Source organism: Pagrus pagrus (assembly GCF_965226575.1).
Source record: "Pagrus pagrus genome assembly, chromosome: 12".
Classification (NCBI taxonomy): Eukaryota; Metazoa; Chordata; class Actinopteri; order Spariformes; family Sparidae; genus Pagrus; species Pagrus pagrus.
Window position 1 is genome coordinate 17,279,083 of NC_140196.1, and position 19,470 is coordinate 17,298,552.

The following is a 19,470-nucleotide window of genomic DNA, read 5'->3' on the forward strand; positions in this document are numbered from 1 at the left end:
GTACCTAAGAGGCATTTGACAGGGGGAAGTGGTGCTCATACTGCTTTTGTCCACAGCGGGCACCATAATAAGAAAAAATGAAAGCAGCTTTAAATTTATGACACAAGTGATAAACTCACAAACACTATCTTTATGTTAAAGTGGTGGACTGTGATGACTGAAGCGGGCCTGGTTTACAGATGTTTTAACTTCTGTCAGGAAATTAAGAAATTCGACATACAAAGTCATATGTATACATACTGTGTATAGCCTATATTTTCCCTTTGGATTGAACCTATATTTTAGTGTTTTTGTTTTCTTCTGACATTATATATTTAGAAACATGATGTGTGTGCTGTTTATAACAGAACAAAGTCAGACTAAGGTTATCTCACCTTCAAAATCAATATGAAAAGCTGACAAGTGAAAGTAGCTCATTTTGAATTAGTTAACAAATTAATTAACTTCTGTAAAGTCTTGTGTAAAACTGTCAGCACGCCCACATATAGAGGAGAGGTCACAGTGATGACTGATGATGCTGCTGCAATCTGCTCTCTTGCAGCCACAGCGCCACCTGCAGGACCACAGAGGCAGTGAGGGCTTTCTCTTTGAGTTCACGTTAAATGCATTGACATTGAGCTCTGCCAATGGCTGTGAGTCAGCGCCGCTGCAGAGCTGCACTTCAATAATCTCTGATTATTATCAATGCTGTATTCCTGTCCTTTAAAGGACCTGCAGCGGACCAGGCAGGGTGCAATTTATAGATCCTAGCTAGTCGTCTGAGGCTGATTTGTGTTCAGACAGAATCATGGATCAATTTCGTGGCTTATTTGCTAAACTGGACCAAAACGATGATGGATTCATATCGGTGGCGGAGCTCCACGACGAAATGAAGAAGCATGGTATCCTGTCCGCGGATGGCAAGGTCCAGGTAATATTCATCATAATCTAATGTAATTTAATCCATTAAGTCATTCATTAATGTGCACCTGCTAACTGAAGAGGTGTCTCTCCCCTCCCAGACCATCATTGACTCTTATGACACAGACAAAGATGGCCTGCTGGATTACAAAGAGTTCCTCAGCTACTTGATGGACAGAGAGAAGAAATGGAAAATTCACTTTCATGACCTTGACAAGAACAAGTGTGGTGAGAGCCGTACCTATGGAAAAATGCTGCATGTATATTTATATTTCTCAAGGAAACACAAGAGAATGCCATACAATAACCATGTTGAATACACTATGAACAATGCATAATGATAATAGTAAAATGTGTTTTATTGAGCATTACCAAGGTCACACAGGAAAGAAACTCCTGCACAAGACTTGTTTATTGTAAGCAACTATAGATCAGTTTACTGCAGAGTGCGACCTTTGCGCTCATAGAGTTTACAGTATCACCTCTCAGGGAGCACAATCGACACATGACACTTGGCAGAGTATAATTGGAAGGACAGTCTCAGTATCTGTTTGTAATTGTGTGCATTTCTTCTCTGATCAGGAGTGATTGACCAGGAGGACATCATATGTTTGTTTAAGGAGTTAGGAGTGGTCATATCAAAGCCGAATGCAAAACAAATTATACAAATGTAAGATTTTTTTGCCCACTAAAACAAACATTCACTGCTGCAGATTTCACACACTCATAAACAGGTGTTATATTGTAGTATTATAAGTTATATATATGTATTAATGCTTAACTATCAGTTATATACATCATAATGCAGGAAACTTAACTTATGGCTTACCGCATATTCACAAACCTGTGTTACCAGTTGTTTTAATTGCAACTCGACTTGACAGAGAATAAGTGACCTGAGACTCGACTTCAACTCGTGACTTGACTTGAGACATGATGGCGTATATGAAGCGATGTAACTGAGTACATTAACTCAAGTACTGTACTTTTTTCTGCAACTTCATGCTTCTACTCCACTACATTTTCGAAGCAAATATTGTACTTTGTACTCCGCTACATGTATGTGATAGATTTAGAACCAAAGTAGCACGTTTTTCATGAAATATCTTTTATCAGATTAAAATAAAACCCCATTGATTCTGATAATCAGGGAAAAAAATCCTCTAATAAACAGCCAGGCCAACAATCGGTTGACTAGTTTACCAGTACAAAGTGTATACATACATGTGAATATATGTATAATTTACTTTTACTTGTACTCACAATACTTTTGTGCATTTTTTGCCAGAACATTACCTTGATACTTATATATATCTAATATCAGATAGTTCAAGACTTTAACTCAAATACTCTTCATATGGTCAACTTTTACTTTTACCAAAGTAATATTCTAACGCAGTATCTTTACTTTTACTCAAGTATGATGTTTGGGTACTTTATACAACACTGCTCAAATGACTCTCTGTGTTCCTTTTTATTTTTTCATAAATAAAACGAATGTTTTAATAACGCGTAAATAGTATGTCGCCTCTGAAATCATTTCAGTTTCTTCCTGTTCTCACTTCGTCATAGTAGGTGGCAGTTATGCACCGTAATGCTGGTTGCCACCTGCCAGAAAACAGACAAAGTGTTTGGTGTGATTGTTATTTTTTTTATGCTTTTGTACTGTTATGGTTACAGACTCTCTCTCCACCTGCAAACACTTGTATTTTGAGTGTAATTCATTTGCCGGTAAATAGACAAAATGCTCGATAAACAAAGTTAAAGATGAATTTGACTTTGACTTTGAATTCTTCTATAAATACCCAAATAATATAATTATGTGAATTCTTCAGGTTTATTCATGATAATCATGTTGTGAAAAGCTTATGTTGTGACAGCCCTACATGAGACTTGACTTGAACTGCCCAACAGGAAATGACTTGAGACACATGTCTGACCAACAACAAGCCATCAAGCCTGCAGTTACAAAAGAATAAATGAATGGTTTGTGTCCTGAAAGCTACTGCTCTGTCAAAAATGAGTTACTTAGAACTGACCAATAAACACAGTACCAGCAACTTTTAAAGCCTTAGTATGTCTCTTAGTAGACAGGGTTTGATGACAAAATACACAGCTGGTTATTGAACTTTCATGACAGTACGTGGTGAAGTCAGTATCCATTGTTTTTGTGAACACCAGGATGGATAAGGACAGTTCGATGACCATCGACTGGGATGAATTCCTCCACCATGTCATCCTCAACCCTGTGGATAACATCGGGGAGCTGGTGTCCTCCTGGAAACACAGTCTGGTAAGATCTGGTGGCCACATCACTCTAATGTGGTAACACTTCAGTAAAGCAGAGGTTTGCACAAACTATGACACATTCACTGTCCACTTCAGCATGAGTAATAACGCTGATTAAAGGATGAAAAATGTGATTTTTCACCTCATCTGCCTGTAGGTTTTTGATGTGGGTGAGAGTCGTGCGATGCCCATCGAGTTCCCAGAGGGGGCGTCTGGTTTCGGTGCATGGAGGACGTTTGTTCTCGCAGCAGGACTGGCTGATGTTGTCTCCCGAACTGTGACGGCTCCCATCGACCGGCTGAAGACCCAGCTTCAGGTCAGCTCCACTGTCAGGAAATGCATGAGTGAATTGATCTGATTTTACACAATTTGACAAACTTACGGATGTTTGATTCCAAACAAATATCCAAAGATGTGTCCCTTCCAGCATTTGGTATTATGATGGTCGTCAATGGCACTGGCTTAACTGTAGCTTTCTTTCTAAACATCACTTTGGTGGCAGTGGTTTGGTTTTGGTTCCACAGATTCAATGGAAGCATGATGAGCTTTAAGCTACAGAGTTTCTCACACTGGGCATGAAGCTTTGACAGGTTTTGTGTCCTTTCTTGATCTAAAACCTCACACAAAGTCTATTGATCGTAATAATTTAAGCTCAAAGGTGCATTTACTAGCTTTCAGAGCTTTCATCCACGTCTCACAGTATAACTGAAGCTGAGAAAATAAGAGACCATCTTGTGAAGGGATCGCACCAGCCGACGCCCCTCAACATGTTGTGATTCCCACCCACAGTGACTCCTGTAATGACTCCCACGCAGTAGTCATTTTAAATACATTATTACACAAATACTCAGTACTGAAACCCTAACCCACACCCATCTTCGAACTCTGCCTTCATTTGCATCTCAACTACAGACGTGTAAAGTCTTGAATGTGGGTCAGGCACACAGTGGGGGGCGAATGGCCCCTTCAGTTCTTTGTACCCCCTACACCACATACCAGACGTGCTGTTGCACCAGGTAACTAGTAGGTGGTCCTTTGAGCTGAGAGTCTTGTGTTACATTTACTGTTCCTAAAGATGGAAATGAATTTCCACGATTAAACTCACACAAAGTCATTTGAAGGCTAATTTGAAGGAGCATTTCATATGTGAAGTGATATTCTTTCATGTGGTCTGGACTCTGTTCTTACATCTTCTTCGTAGGTATTTTTTATAAGCCAAAGAATGAAAACTTGAACCAGAATCATCTTGATCTATGTAACAAATGACCCGGCGTTACAATATGAAAGAAAGTGCTGTCCCTGTTTTACATTTCTGTGTCAAGCTGTAAAGATAGCTGTTATCGGCTAGCCTAGCTTGTTTTACATAACTCGTCTTTCCCTGATAGTGGAACAGCATTCAGTTTACTGCATGTGATATGAAAAAGAGCTTGAAAAAGAGCTCAGTCCATGTAGTCATTCTCTGTAGCGGACACAAACCTCTGACCTCTGAGGATAGAGCAAGTGAAAAGAGATTGACATCAGTAACAGAAAATAATTTCTGTCTTGTAATTTATTTAAAATATATCTGATGTTTTTGGATTAATATTAGTGTTAATGTTGCATTTTACTGTTGTATATTGAAGGTTGAGATCATTTTAACAACTTTTATACTGTTTGGTAGTTTAATCTACAGATAATGCATGATTGTCTATAAGATCATCATATGTCTTTATTGTCGCTGTCCAGTGAGAACCACTTATTTCTAAAGAAAAAGAAGAAAAAAGTTTTTATAGAATAAAAAGTACAAATTCACCTCTGAGATGTTGTAGAGGTAAAAAGTTGCGTGAAATAGAAAGCTCAAGCAAAGTACAAATACCTTGCATAACTGTACTTATTTACATCCCACCACTGTGTATTTATCAATTGTTTATCAGGAGGCATAACATAGCTGCACATTCACTGCATCTGCCTGTAAAAGTGATTCATATGAAAATATTTCCTGGGTGCTCTGTAGGTTCATGGATCCAAGGCCTTCTCTCAAGGCTTTCAGGAGATGAAGGCAGGCGGTCTGCGGTCGATGTGGCAAGGTAACGCCGTCAACGTGCTGAAAGGAACACCACAATCAACACTACAGTGTCTCATCTACGCCCAGGTGAGACAGCAGCAGGTTCTCTGTATGAATTATTGATACACCAGTTTCCTATCTCTACTTGACAAAAACACTGAGAGCTTCTCTTCTCCATCCAGATGAAGATGTACACCCAGAACAGAACACAGGAGACGCTGACGGTGCAGCAGCGCTTTGGATTGGGTTGTGTGTCCGGTGCTGTTACTCACGCTGCCTTCTACCCTTTAGAGGTATCAGAGATCAGTGGCAGGTCTGAGTGCTTTAACGTTTCTGTCCTGTTACAGTTTTAGGTCACCCATAAAAATAGAACTTGACTAAAAATCTCCAAGAATCTGATATCGTATGCACTTGAGTATCAGAAAGTAGCAGAAAATGGAAATACGGGAAATGTACAAGCATCTCAAACTTGTACTTAAGTACAGGAGTTGAGTAAATGTATGTAGTTAAATTTCATGACTGGATATGTGTGCGTCATTTTAAATCAGTGTCACATTTTTGAAATAATAATGTTTAGAATGAAACATTTGTAATTTAATTGTTATGACTAAGATGAACAGTGTGTAAATTGTAAAATGTATCAATGGAGGTTTATTTTCATAATCTCTTTCCTCTTGTTTCCCCCTTCAGGTACTGAAGGTGAGGTTGAACCTGCAGCAAGCTGGTACCTATCACGGAGTCGTGGCATGCGCCCGATCTATTTACAGACATGAGTCGATGTCGTCCTTTTACAGAGGATTCAAGCCGAGCATCCTCTGCATGATCCCCTACGCAGGTGTGGAGTGTGCAGTTCATCAGGTGAGACGGAACAACACTAAATACGTGTTTGTCTGGAAGATGCTTTCATTAACTGTTTGTTTGGTAATTTCAGTCAATCATGAGCTGGGCAAAAAGTGATCCAGCCTACAACAGTGACTCCAAACTGTTCCTCTTCAGTTTTGTGGCCTTTGCTTCAGGACAAATGACCAGTTACCCTCTGGCAGTGATCAGGACTCAGCAGCAAGCACAAGGTAAACATTTGCATTTTCTCTGACTCATTTTTGACATTATTTTTTAACTATTTGAGACGCTCTATGCATTTACACTATTTGTTTTGTTTTCCAGCTTTCAGCTCAGATTCACGTCCAGCTTCAGGTGTATTGAAAGGACTTACAGGGATATACGAAAGACGTGGACTAAGAGGATATTATAATGGGATGGGAGCCAGCTTCGTCAGGGCGATCCCCTGTGCATTGATAAACTACTCTTTGACTAGAAAATTTGAAAATGTGTTTTCTTCAATGGAGTCATGAATGTAGCAAAGGGGTTGCTTTCTTTGTGTGCTGAACTGTCGCTTTTAAAACATTTTTTTCAGGGATTTGATGAGGAACACAGAAAAATAAAGCTGTGAACTTCTATTAATGTTAAGTGTCCAATGATAACTGTAATCTTTAAAAAAATGGCTGAAATTGTAATTCATGTCTGCCAGATATGAATCATCATGTTATTCAACTGTAGCTTTTTTAAAGCTTGAGTTAAGTGAATGGTTTACCACCGATCAAGAGATATGGGGAAGTTTATAAACACACATAACACCTCACTAAACGCTGATGCATGGTTGACTTGAAACTTAGTGAGATCAAGATGAAACTGGGCTGTGCTAATGAGCACATGTTGAAGTGTGAGCTGTACAATAAAATTTATTTGATAAAAAGCATCTTCTTTTCTATCATTTAAGTTGTATTTGCTTTATTGTTTCTTGAGTTGAACTAATGTCTCTTACATAACACCGGTGCGATTATTTGTGCGTTAAACCATTTTTTTTTAACCAAATTAAGACATGTATTGGATTTTAAAGGAGACCAATTATGCTTTTTGTTTTTTTCCTTTCCTTCCGTGTCTTATATATGTTGTTAAAAGTTAAAAAGGTCAATGTCTGCGCCAACAGAAGCTCCTCTCTGCCACAGAAAACACTGCTCCTGAAACACCTCATCAGTAGTCCTGCCTTTTAATCTGCGACTTTGGGACATCACAGTGTCATAGAGTCACTTATTTGCAAAATGAATGCCTAAATGCTAAATGAAGTTTAGCCCGTGGCACAGCTGTTATGTTGTTGTAAGCAGTGCTGGCTCAGGCTTGTGTGAGCTGCCCAATCACAAGAGATCAGGCATTCAGGAGGAAGGGCCTTAAAGACACAGGAGCTAAAACAGACAGAGGGGGAATACAGTGATGCAGACAGTGTGAGAAAACTGATGTGTTTTTTGAGCACTAATGCATTAAAACCTGTTGTCTCCTTTAAGGTGTTAGGATAAGGTTGTTAATATTTCTATGTTACAAATCAAAACCATGGTTCATATCAGCCGAGTTTGGATGAATCATATAACATGGGGAACTATGGGGAAATCAGTTTTTAATTTGTAATGACAAGCATGAGAAATGGGGACAAATTCAATGATAGATACAACCAATTTCTCGTTGAAGAACTAACTATAAAGGGTATTTTTCTAAGATAAATATGGGAAGTGATGCATGATAATTCAATAGTAAGTATTTACTGACAGTCAATTCGCCATGTGTGACTACTTTTGCTATTTCTGTACATTTTGCTGCTAATACATCTACACACATTGCTAAATTTAATGAAAAATGCAGTATTTTGGACTTGATTAACCCCATGAAAGCTCCGCCTCGGCACAGCCCGAGACCAAGCTGTTGTTTGTGTTGTGTAATCCCGCGAGAAATCCTTCAAGAGCAAATAATAAACGACACGTCACATTATTAGTAACCCCAACCGAAGTCCTACCCTTAACTTAACAAAAATAGAAACATCTTGGCCGGATTAGCAACAGAAAGACCGCAATTTGGGCGCAGTCACAGTTTTAATGAATATGTTGTGACAGTTATCGCGAGACGTAATTTGACCGCGAGTTTTCCCCTCCACATCCTGTGAATGTAACCCGCCATCTTGTCGTACCGAGGAGGAGAACAGCAGCAGATATGGCTGACTACAGCAGCGTGGCTCCCCCGTCCTCTAACGCCGGTGGCGGTATGAACGACGCTTTTAAAGACGCTCTCCAGCGAGCACGACAGGTAAGAAGACAATCAGCACATTTATTATAAAAATAATTTCGAAGTCAGGACCAAACATCGAGTTTCACTTGCTTTCTGCCGTCACATACGGCATCACGACATGCTAAGCTAAGCTAACGAAGAATGACTCGCTCACGCTACGCCACACTGCAAAAGCGAAAGCAGATATGATCACAGAAGCGATCCTCGCTGCCTGTATAGATTAATTTGGACAAATACATCAGGTATCGTAAAACCAAAGCTCCGTTTTGTTTCATGACACCAACCAAGTAGTTAAAGTGGAAGTATTCGCCTTCCTTTGTTGGTCCTGACTTCCGGACAGAAGTGTAGGCCGCACTCAGCGTGCCTGCTAAAACGCAGCAAACGTGAACGGCCAAGAAAGCATCAGGATCGTTGTTTACTCTTCTTGTTTTGTGTTTCAGATTGCAGCGAAAATCGGCGGCGATGGCGTTGCGGCTCCCCAGACAAATGAATTTGGCTACGGGGGCCAGAAAAGGCCCCTGGAGGACGCTGGTGGGTATTTTCCCATGCCTAACCTGAATATCGGTCAGTGACTCAAATCGATTCAATGCAAGTCTTGATAGTTGATGCTTGCCTGTGTGTGTTAGCAGATACTTAATTGCCATTTTCTTAGAAATGATCTTAACCAAATTAAATGTACAGTAACAATTTTCATATCAATGTTAATTTGATCCAATATGACCTAACATTCTGTACATGGCAACTAACCGTACAAGCAGTTAATTTCCATGTTATTTTGTTCAGTTATAGCCTGTGCAGATTGTTACCTAGTGCATGTCTGTAGAGGTGAATGATATTTTCACTGTTTGTTGTCAGAACTGTTCCAGGTCAAAATCTAGCGATGAAAATGTATCAGTTGGCGTCCCAATATATGTGATAACATGATTTAATCTACGTATATGTTGGGGTGGGCGATAGGCATTTTGTTTAAATATACAATCTGAATCAAGACGATACAGACTCAGTTTAAACCAGGTGAGAGATTAAGATGAAATTAAACAGCCAAGGCTAAAGGCAAAGTAATTTGGATGCAGTTAATGTGTATGGTCTGTGATGAAAACTCATGCACCACGCTGAGAAGCTGATGTATAACCCTAACCCTAAATATCTGAGACCTGAACACATACAAAGATGTTGGAGAGACCATAGTTTATACAGTCATATCAAGTACATGACAACAGTACATAAGTTAATTTTAACCCCAGCAACATGAAGACTTGATTGCATAATTACCACCGACTTTTCAGTCTAATAAGGCAAATCTGGGAAAAAGTCACAAAGGCCAATACAGCAATCCTGCAGTAAGTCAGCCCCCTCCTTCATGAAGGTTGTTATTTGGTCAGGTTTGGAGGTGATGGTTAGTTTGTGGTGCTGTTGAACTGGAATACGCAAAACAGAGGCGTGTCTAGTATTTAGTGTGCCCCAAATGATTTGCACAGCCGTGAAATGCAGTTACAGGGCACCACAAACATCCTCAAAGAGGCCTCCTGAAGGCAAATAGACACACCCTTTTGAGCAGTTTCACCAAAAAACGAAAACTATAACCTTTATGGAGGTAAGATTTGCTGCAGGTCTGTTAAGTTTGACTGCATTAATTTCACTAGATGTACCTAGTAAACTAGCAATTGAGAGTATATCCCAGCTCTGTATGTCAACACCATTTGCCTTAACCGTTTATATTTCAGGCATTGTTGATGATACATTTTCAGATTGAAGAACACTGTTGGTAATGTGATTATCAGTGTAGTGACAGATACTTATGCGGTTATTATGTTATGTTGTTACAGACCAACCAGAGACAAAGAAAGTGGCTACAAATGATGGTACGTGACCTCATGAAATAGTTGTAGTTAGAGTTAAATATGTAATTTTTGATGATTCTCTACAGAAAGTAATAAGCCCAAACTTAAGCACGAATCAGAAATTTGGTGCGTGGCTTTAACTTATATTTGCTGTATACTTTCCCTCCTCATGTAATGTCTTTTCCCCCCTCCCCAGCCTTTTCAGCGATGGGAGGAATGGGTGGCCCCCCAAGGTGAATACAATCAATCCAGATACATTAAGATATTTCTGTCTTCCACTTTTCACTGTTTGATAGAAAGCTCACCTTGATATGTTATGTTGTTTTCAGGTCAATATCAGAGGAATTCAAGGTTCCAGATGGCATGGTTGGATTCAGTAAGTTTTCAAACACTAAACAAAAAAGACTGAGCTCAGTAACTATTTATTAAACATATGGAGGTAACACAATTTTTTTCTTGCAGTCATTGGAAGAGGAGGTGAACAAATATCACGTCTGCAACAGGAATCTGGATGTAAAATACAGATTGCACCTGGTAAGATCTGTTGCTGATATTGTGGATGTTATTGATGCCAAGAAATGATAGTTTTGGTTATTGTTATACGGATTGCATTAACTGTTTTTTCTGTGTTGTAGACAGTGGAGGAATGCCAGATAGGTCAGTGACGTTAACAGGAGGACCAGAGTCCATCCAGTGAGTCTGTTTTTTAATTTCAATCTCAGCTTTAAAAATCATGTTTTCTGTTGGTTCTCAAACTTTCAATGATATTTTTTTCTCCCATCAGGACTGCAAAGAGGCTACTAACAGAGATAGTCGAAAAGGGGCGACCGGCTCCAGCCTTCCATAACAACGACGGCCCGGGAATGACTGTCCAGGAGATTATGGTCCCTGCCTCTAAGGCTGGACTTGTCATTGGGAAGGGAGGAGAAACCATCAAAAGCCTTCAGGTCAGTGCCTAATTGCATGTTTTTGGTTCTTAAGTAATGCAAAGTAATGTGGATGCAGTTAATGTCGACGGTCTGTGATGAAAACTCATGCACCACGCTGAGAAGCTGATGTATAACCCTAACCCTAAATATCTGAGACCTGAACACATACAAAGATGTTGGACAGACCATAGTTTTACAGTCACCAATTATAAGACAATGGTACATACGTTTAGTTTGATCCCACCATTGGGTGACAGAACACATGTCCATGCACAATCTGATTGCATGTTTTTGGTTCTTTTAACCAACAGGAAAGAGCTGGAGTTAAGATGGTCATGATCCAAGATGGACCCCAAAACACAGGTGCAGACAAGCCACTCCGCATTTCGGGAGAACCCTTCAAAGTTCAGGTGAGTGTTCTCCCTGTTGACCCTTGTACTTTTAACATTATAGCGTGTTATAATGAAATAAGACTTTGCTGTGAGCTAGCTCTGCTTTCATCTCTTTAAGTAAATCCTTTTCCAGAGCCCAAATGCTTTCTTACATGCCTCGTTATTTGTCTCCATGGAGACCAGTGGAGTAGTGCTCTGATTAAATGTGCTTTCTTTTCTCTTTAGCAAGCCAAAGAGATGGTGATGGAGCTGATCAGAGATCAAGGCTTCAGGGAGCAGAGGGGGGAATATGGTTCACGAGTTGGAGGTGGCGGAGGAGGAGATAGCTTGGATGTCAGTATATGTGAAAAATTGAATTTATCAGTTTGAAGTCGAGGGTTTGAATCCGTTTTAACTTGGTCTTTGCTTTGTCATTTAGGTCCCTGTCCCCCGGTTTGCAGTAGGAATTGTGATTGGCAGAAATGGAGAGATGATCAAGAAAATACAGAATGACACAGGCGTCAGGATTCAGTTTAAACCAGGTGAGATATTAAGATGAAAATCTGAGCAACAGCCATCGTTAAAGGCAAAGTAATGTGGATGCAATTTATGTGTACGGTCTGTGATGAAAACTCATGCACCACGCTGAGAAGCTGATGTATAACCCTAACCCTAAATATCTGAGACCTGAACACATACAAAGATGTTGCACAGACCATAGTTTTAAAGTCATCAAATATAAGACAATGGTACATAGGTTTAGTTTAATCCCAGCAACAAAAAGTAGTCTATAATGGCCCCCTTTTCTCCCTCCAGATGATGGCAGCACACCAGACAGGATAGCACAGATCATGGGTCCCCCTGACCAGGCTCAGCACGCAGCAGAAATTATTTCAGATTTGCTGAGGAGCGTCCAGGCCGGTGGGCCTCCAGGACATGGTGGTGGCAGAGGCCGTGGTCGCGGGCAGGGGAACTGGAACATGGGCCCCCCTGGTGGCCTGCAGGAGTTTACCTTCACTGTCCCAACCATGAAGACTGGCCTAATCATTGGAAAAGGTAAGTGACCTCTCACTAGCAGGGCTCCATTTCGTTGAACGTTTGTCAGTTTTTCAAACAAGTCCAGAGTAGAAAACGACAGGAATCAGAAAGTTAACTTTATTGCATTAGGGGACATGTCTCTTTACAGAACACAAAATGAGAAACATTTTAGTAAATCTTTTTGATTGAACTCTTCAGGTGGTGAGACAATCAAGGGCATTAGCCAGCAGTCTGGAGCCAGGATCGAGCTACAGAGGAATCCTCCTCCCAATGCTGATCCCAACATCAAGATGTTCACAGTCCGCGGTTCCCCTCAACAGATCGACTACGCCAGGCAGCTGGTGGAGGAGAAAATTGGGGTAAGAAGTCAGGAGGATTACATTTGCTTTAAACGTATATGTATGCAGACATTTGTCTCTTATGAGCTAGTTTACTGACCAGGAGTGCTTTTGTTTTCAGGGACCAGTCACTCCAATGGGTGGCCCACACGGCCCCCCTGGTCCACATGGAGGTCCAGGCCCACATGGTCCTCCTGGACCACCTGGACCCCCTGGTGCTCCCATGGGCCCGTACAACCCTGGACCATACAACCAGGGACCTCCAGGACCTCAGTAAGTACAGTGGTTATTCGTTTTTATCTTGTTGATAACGGTAAGACTCGCTGTGCGATATGGCCTTAAAGTAAAACAACAATATATCTCAATTTAAAAAAAAAAACTCTCTTAAAAGCACTTCATAAATGCTAGGACTGCTGCCTCTAATATTTTCGAGATGGCCATCGGTGCTTTCCCTAAATATTGAGATATTTGATACATAATCATCAGTAATGTAGATATAATGATTAGATAAGTAAAGACAAGTATTAAAACAAATAGTCTGGTCAGTTCAGAAAATTACATCAATTTACTCTAATGCAGCTTTTAAAACAAGGAGAAGACAACACTTATCATAATATATCGTTATCTAAAGTCTACGACCATGAATAGTCTTGTGATGTCAATATAATATCCACATTTTGTCAAGCTCCAACATTGACAAATTTGACGTTGTGCAAAGCTGATGTTGGTTTTGTTATTTTCTTTCATTAGTGGTCCACCTGCGCCTTACCAGCCTCAGGGATGGGGCAATGGCTACCCACACTGGCAACAGGGACAACCTGATCCAAGTGAGTACCTGCTACCATTTTGACAGAAATGAAAAAGCTCTTCATGATTTCTATGTTTGAGCCAAACTCTTTACTCAGACCCACATCAGATTATATAAAGGATAGTTAACATTGTATGTTTATAGCTTTTATCTTGGCTTTTGTTTGGTAACCAAACTTGTTTGTTGTGTCCAGATAAAGCAGTAGCCGATGCCAACGCAGCGGCGTGGGCAGCCTACTACGCTCAGTACAGCCAGCAGCCACAGGCTCCCATGACCCCGACGAGTGGAGCTCCTGGCACAACTCAAACCAACGGCCAAGGTAACTGAAGTGTTTCTGAATCAGCAACTTGCCCGCTGCAGAAACTGTTTAGGGGAGTGTAGAGCAGTGTAGCTTACTAGCTTTACTTTAGTAGACATGTCCTATGCTCATGTCTTCGTGGTGTCGCTAACAGGAAACAAGTTGGTTTCACCTTGAAAATGACTTTGCTTTTGCAGAGCACCTTCTTTTTTTCTTTTTAAACTTTTTTATATTACTCCAGGGACAGGATAGTTTTCCTCCACCATCCCTAGGCTGACAGATCGACCCAGGCAGGTGGAGGACAAACTGCTGAGAATGATTCACTAATTACAAGTACCGTTCTTTTTAACAGGTGACCCACAGGCTGCAGGTCAGAGTGGACAGGCAGATTACTCCAAGGCCTGGGAGGAATATTACAAGAAAATGGGTATATGAACGTAGCTTCAGTGTACACCTATTAACACAAGACAGTCTAAACAGCTACTGGGCATTCAATCGGCTTCTTTTTCAGGTCTGGGTATTTGTCAGTACTGCTGGCCTGCTGTGGATCGTTTTCAGTGTGAATCCACTTGGTTTGACATTTGACGCCTGTGCTGTTTAGACTGCAACACTTTTGACTATCTACAGGACTGAGCTGTCGACACAGAACCACCTTTTTTGAGCTTAGAGTAGTTTATTCTCTAGATTATGTCAGGGTTTTTCCATGTGCCATGAATGTATTACTACTACTGAATGTGTGTAAAGTTAAATGATGCAATGCGTAGTATCAGTGATGTCAATTTGTTTATGATTTCATCCAATACTTGGATGCATTGACACATTTTTCCCTTCTCTTTGTAGGTCAACAGAGTCAACAACCTCAGGACTACACAAAAGCCTGGGAGGAGTATTACAAGAAACAAGGTGGGTACTCCTCAGATCAGATTTTATGCCAGGGTCACACTTAATTCATTTTACTTCCCCATTTCAAATTTTCTGTGTAAAACTACTGTGAGAGATGTATTAGCGTGGGGTATACGTTATTTCTTGTGTACATTTGTTAATACATCAAATACATAAAACAGTTGATCAGCCTTTATGTTCATGATGAAAGCACAATCAGAAGTTGGAGCTGCAGCTATAGTTTATGATGGAGCCTGTTAGATATATTTGTGGCCCGATATTATCGGCTGATATTGTGTTGTCTGATATGCGCCGAAATTAAAACTTCCTTTTTTTTACAGAACATAATGCAGAAAAAGATGCTTGGGATAATGGTAATTAAATTCCTAGTGAAGTTTATTGTTTCAATGCACTGTTATTTTGGTCAAAAATATCCTGACTCCATTTCAAACACCTTTTTGTCACAAGTTTTCAAAAACCACATTTGCAATATTTGTCTTAACATCATGATATTAAGTAAAAAACCTTATATATAACGTGGATGTGAGGCAAATGATTGCAGGAATGAAGTGTGATCCTGGTGTTAAGAATCAGGGTATTTGATAGAATGAGTGAACATTTTTTTTTATGATTCATAAACTGTCTAGACATCAGCTGGAAATGGGAATATCCCTACTAAGTAAACAAACTAGTTTTGGACAGTTTGTAAGCAAGGGCCAAAATAATCACCTGTCACTCCCCAAACACTAGAGAAATCCATGTTGGCTGACAAAATAAGCAAGGTTTGTCACAGTTAATGGGTATTGAAACTTACCATGGGTTGACTGACCATTTTGCTTCTTATCAACTCTGCACACTGAAGTGTGATCCTGATGTAAAGAGCTGAGAGTGCAACATATATCTGTCAACAATTGGTAGATTGTAGCTGGAATCAACCTAACTGGGAAAAAAAGAACATGATGGAAAGATGTTTAAAAGAAAGTTTACTGGGAAGTAATGCTTCACGGATAAGGGGGTGAGAAGAGATCGGCGGCTTTATGGCGGTAATGCAACTATAATGAGTAGCTGTGTTTGCGGCAGGTTATTTTTAATTCTTAATGACATACTATTTATTTTAGGGAGCCTGTTTGTAGGCCTTTTAAGATGGGGTGTTACTGTGAGGGTCAGTCAAAATTGCCATTCATTGTCTTTAAATATTACATAATGTATCACCTTTCTTTTTTTTTTTTTTACATTTTATGAAGTTGCCTTTCTGACAAAAGAATATCATCCATAAACTGGATGATAAACAGTTTTAACTAGAATGGCACTAAGTGGAGCGCATACCTTTGCCAAGGCCCAACAGTCCCCTTTAATTAAATCAAGTCTAATCAAATAGAAAATATTAAATTCACTAAATGACCTAAATGCGTAATGTTTTTTGTTTGTTTTTTGCCATCTGTGAACATCCTTGCATTACTCTCTATAAAATAAATGAAAATGTTAAAAAAAAAAGCCCTACCTTGCAATGTTAAAGATAATGAGAAAGTATTTGTGGAGTTGCACCAAAATAAATGGGGTTAATCTGGGCTGAGATCCATCCTCCAGCCAAGTTTGGTGAAAATCCGCTAGGTAGTTTTTGTGTAATCCTGTTAACAAAACATCCAACAAGCCAACAAATGGACACTGGTGAAAACATTATGTCTTCGGTGCAGGTGATATATAAGGTTTCTGAAGTAGAGTGGTGGTCTTTGTAGCTGAATGTATTACATGTTGAAGGGCGGCTGTGCTCCTCCAGCGGCCCTCTGTAGTAGAGAAGCTGCTCTTCCAGCTGCCCAACAGAAAGGCAGAAGGTTTCTGACCCGCCACCCAGAGAAAGTGGTGCTGGGTTCGTTCCCCTTCTTATAAATGTCATCACCAGCTCAGATTTTTAACTGAAATAGCTGCTGAAACTTTGTGATTAATGTTTAATATGTTGGAATACATGTAAAGCTAGTTAATTGTCCACATTCAAGTAAAAAGCTGTACATTATTATTTACATAGAGGACTTGCCAGTGTACCAATGGGCTCTGTTTTTTCCCCCCTTCAGGTCAAGCGGCCCCTCAGGCCCCAGCAGCAGCCGCAGCCTCCCAGCCTGGAGGCCAGCCGGACTACAGCGCTGCCTGGGCGGAGTACTACCGCCAGCAGGCCGCTTACTACGGCACAGCCAACCCTCAACAGATGGGTGCAGCACCACAAGCCCCTCAGGTACACCCCTGCTAAGAATCTGCCCTCCACATCCACTGAATACTCAATTGTTTTTGTGCCCTAACCCTCCTTCACCCCTCAGGTTTTACAGGGTTCCAGTGACTGCAGCAGCTTCACACATTTAACCAAAACTGTTTCCTCCCTACACAGGATTTTAACTTTTTAATTTTGGGAAGCTGAGTCCACTGTTTCTGCTGTTAACATGCAATGTATCTTCTATGTATTTTTTTGCACAGGGCCAGTAATGTGAAGTGGACATAAAGTAAATGCTACCTTGTCGAAACAAAATCCTTTGTTAAATGTTTGGATGCAGACGCCTTGATGAAGATCTTAAATTTCCTTGGTTTGAAAGTGTTTCACATAGATGGCAGATTACCCGGCGAGCACGTCCTCTTTCATTTTTTTTGTTTTTGTTTTTCTTGTAAATGCTTTGTTTTTAGTGAGGTAATTATACATATGGTCATTCCAGCCCTGTATCTACATTAAATGTGGTTAGAACTCATGTTTATTAAACTGTAGACATTACCATGTAAATCATCTCAGTTTTAAAAATGCTATTGCCTGTTGTGTTTTTGCAATAAAACAAACTGAAACCTCCTGTGTTGGTAAGTTGGGGTGGTTTGAAACCAAAGGGGTTGAGATATACTTCTGTATGTTTTTGTTTTACTGGGGGAAAAAGTTAAAAATGCAGGCCATGTGTGGGTTTTATTGTCCAAAAAGGTTCACTCAAAGTTGTGCTGTCCTGTCTCTCTCCAACTGTCTATAAGGCTCTTAGAAACATTATGTGCGTGCGATGATCCTGAGTGATTTCAGACGAACAACCGTCCTTGTTGATAGACGTTTATTTTTCACCTCTGTTTCCTGACATTGCTCTGACTGTAGCAGTAGACAGATGTTTGTCATAAGAAAGCTGACAGGTATCTCTGTACCGTTACTCATGCATTAACTGCGTTGCTGTGGCGCTCTTAATAATTTTGCCTGGTTTGCTGACATTGTTGAGGTAGTATGCACTGTATTTTGCCTTGATAGACACTTCCTCCTCCACAGGCAAGTTTAGAAAAGCGGTAAGCAAGTATTTTTCTTAACGTGGTTGCAAGAAATGTTGCATATTTTTTAGTGTTACATCTATTTTTTTTTTTGCTGTTCTTTTTCCAGGACAGTCAGGTAAAAATTGCCACTGTATCGAAAAATGCATTGAAACGTTTGTCTTGCCCATTTTGAAATTGCGAACTAACTCACATGTATAAATTTGTTTTTAAAAAAAATGTTTTTTTAATATAAAAACATTGCAAAAGTCGTTTTGCTGTGCCCATTCTGTTAGTGTTTATCCAATATAAGAAGATAGATGTTGTAGGGTCGGGGGTGGCTAAGCAGTCGTCATCCATCAGTTGAGCCCTCCTATACTGTAAGTACAAAACTGTGACTGACTTTGAGAGATACCCGCCTATTTTTGATGCATTATAAACTGCAAACGATGTAGTATTTTTGTCAAATATTGCCATTTCCCCCCCTGTCTCTGGGTAAGTATGAAATGTTCTGAGGAGAGGAATAATAGTCCTTTAGTCACATGTTTCTGAGACTTGTCTCCCCTTGTTTGACTCCACAACATTCAGACTTTGAATCTTCACAGTATGTTGATGCTCTGTAGATTGTTTGTGTAGGTAGTTGGATTTCTGAACTGAGGGTTTGAATGTCAGCACTCTGTCACACTGTCGGTAGGAACTGTTTAAGGATGTCCATGTGGGTTTTTTTTGCGTTTTCCTTGATCTGCTAAGTGCCATTGTCTAGTCGAGACTGTTTTTAAATGCCATTTATTGCAAAATATTGCTTAGAACAAGTCCTCCTGCATAACTCCAGTGTAGCATGCTTAGGTTTCTGCTGTTATTACTTTAATGTCCTATATGAGCATGTGGAATGCTAGTAGTGGAAGTGCTTCTGACTAGCTCAGTATTGATTCTGACATTTTCTGAATGAGCACTGTTGTGAAAGGCTGTTAATTTCTAAGACGTAAACAAAAAAAAAAGAAATATTTGACTGCATTGTTCACTGATGGCAAACAGTGCAATATATCTGATCTTTGCAGTGTCATCCCAGACCTTGCACCTTAGGTTCTGCTGCAATAACACAGGTAAGCGAAACCTAAGGAAACCAGTGTTTTTGTCCAGTGACATGACCGATTGATTATACATGCAAAAGAAATGCTTACCTGTGTCTTTAACATGCCTCAATGCATTCATGCCTAGTCGTAAAGAAATGTCCAGGATCTCTAAGCCCTTTTTAAGATGATCTGCTTTCATGAATGAACTGCATGATATGAGCTGTATGACTTGTTACCGAGAAAAAGTTGTTGAATAGGCTTACTGAGGAAATGTTGTCATTGTCGTATGTGCTCAA

General features: G+C 40.1%; 2 protein-coding genes across 8 annotated transcripts; both read left to right on the forward strand.

Moving 5' to 3' along the window:
• Positions 1-647: 647 nt before the first annotated feature.
• slc25a24l (solute carrier family 25 member 24, like) lies at positions 648-6,958 on the forward strand. The gene is made up of 10 exons (XM_084368963.1): positions 648-910; positions 1,002-1,128; positions 1,483-1,570; positions 3,082-3,193; positions 3,347-3,505; positions 5,183-5,320; positions 5,416-5,526; positions 5,924-6,091; positions 6,165-6,303; positions 6,398-6,958. The coding sequence occupies exons 1-10, from the start codon at positions 788-790 to the stop codon at positions 6,583-6,585; spliced, it is 1,353 nt and encodes a 450-aa protein (XP_084225089.1). The 5' UTR covers positions 648-787; the 3' UTR covers positions 6,586-6,958.
• Positions 6,959-8,206: 1,248 nt separating this feature from the next.
• On the forward strand, positions 8,207-18,373 carry fubp1 (far upstream element (FUSE) binding protein 1). Of its 7 annotated transcripts, none has more exons than XM_084368085.1 (21): positions 8,207-8,362; positions 8,785-8,908; positions 10,171-10,206; positions 10,382-10,418; positions 10,515-10,561; positions 10,648-10,719; positions 10,821-10,878; positions 10,970-11,132; positions 11,426-11,524; positions 11,732-11,839; positions 11,925-12,027; positions 12,302-12,541; positions 12,722-12,882; positions 12,983-13,134; positions 13,612-13,688; positions 13,863-13,988; positions 14,320-14,394; positions 14,808-14,870; positions 15,191-15,223; positions 16,919-17,076; positions 17,313-18,373. In XM_084368085.1, the coding sequence occupies exons 1-21, from the start codon at positions 8,270-8,272 to the stop codon at positions 17,319-17,321; spliced, it is 2,034 nt and encodes a 677-aa protein (XP_084224211.1). In that variant the 5' UTR covers positions 8,207-8,269; the 3' UTR covers positions 17,322-18,373. The 7 variants fall into 7 exon arrangements, with proteins under 7 accessions (XP_084224211.1, XP_084224213.1, XP_084224215.1 ...); XM_084368087.1 differs by having other exon boundaries at positions 8,785-8,875; XM_084368089.1 differs by lacking the exon at positions 14,320-14,394.
• The last annotated feature ends 1,097 nt before the right edge of the window (positions 18,374-19,470 follow it).

Coding starts and splice junctions, on each gene's coding strand:
- slc25a24l (XM_084368963.1), top strand. CDS start 788: ATGGATCAATTTCGTGGCTTATTTGCTAAACTGGACCAAAACGATGAT. Junction 3,194..3,346: donor CCTCCTGGAAACACAGTCTG/GTAAGATCTGGT, acceptor ATCTGCCTGTAG/GTTTTTGATGTGGGTGAGAG. Junction 3,506..5,182: donor GGCTGAAGACCCAGCTTCAG/GTCAGCTCCACT, acceptor GGTGCTCTGTAG/GTTCATGGATCCAAGGCCTT.
- fubp1 (XM_084368085.1), top strand. CDS start 8,270: ATGGCTGACTACAGCAGCGTGGCTCCCCCGTCCTCTAACGCCGGTGGC. Junction 10,419..10,514: donor GGAATGGGTGGCCCCCCAAG/GTGAATACAATC, acceptor TGTTGTTTTCAG/GTCAATATCAGAGGAATTCA. Junction 14,395..14,807: donor GGAATATTACAAGAAAATGG/GTATATGAACGT, acceptor TTCTCTTTGTAG/GTCAACAGAGTCAACAACCT.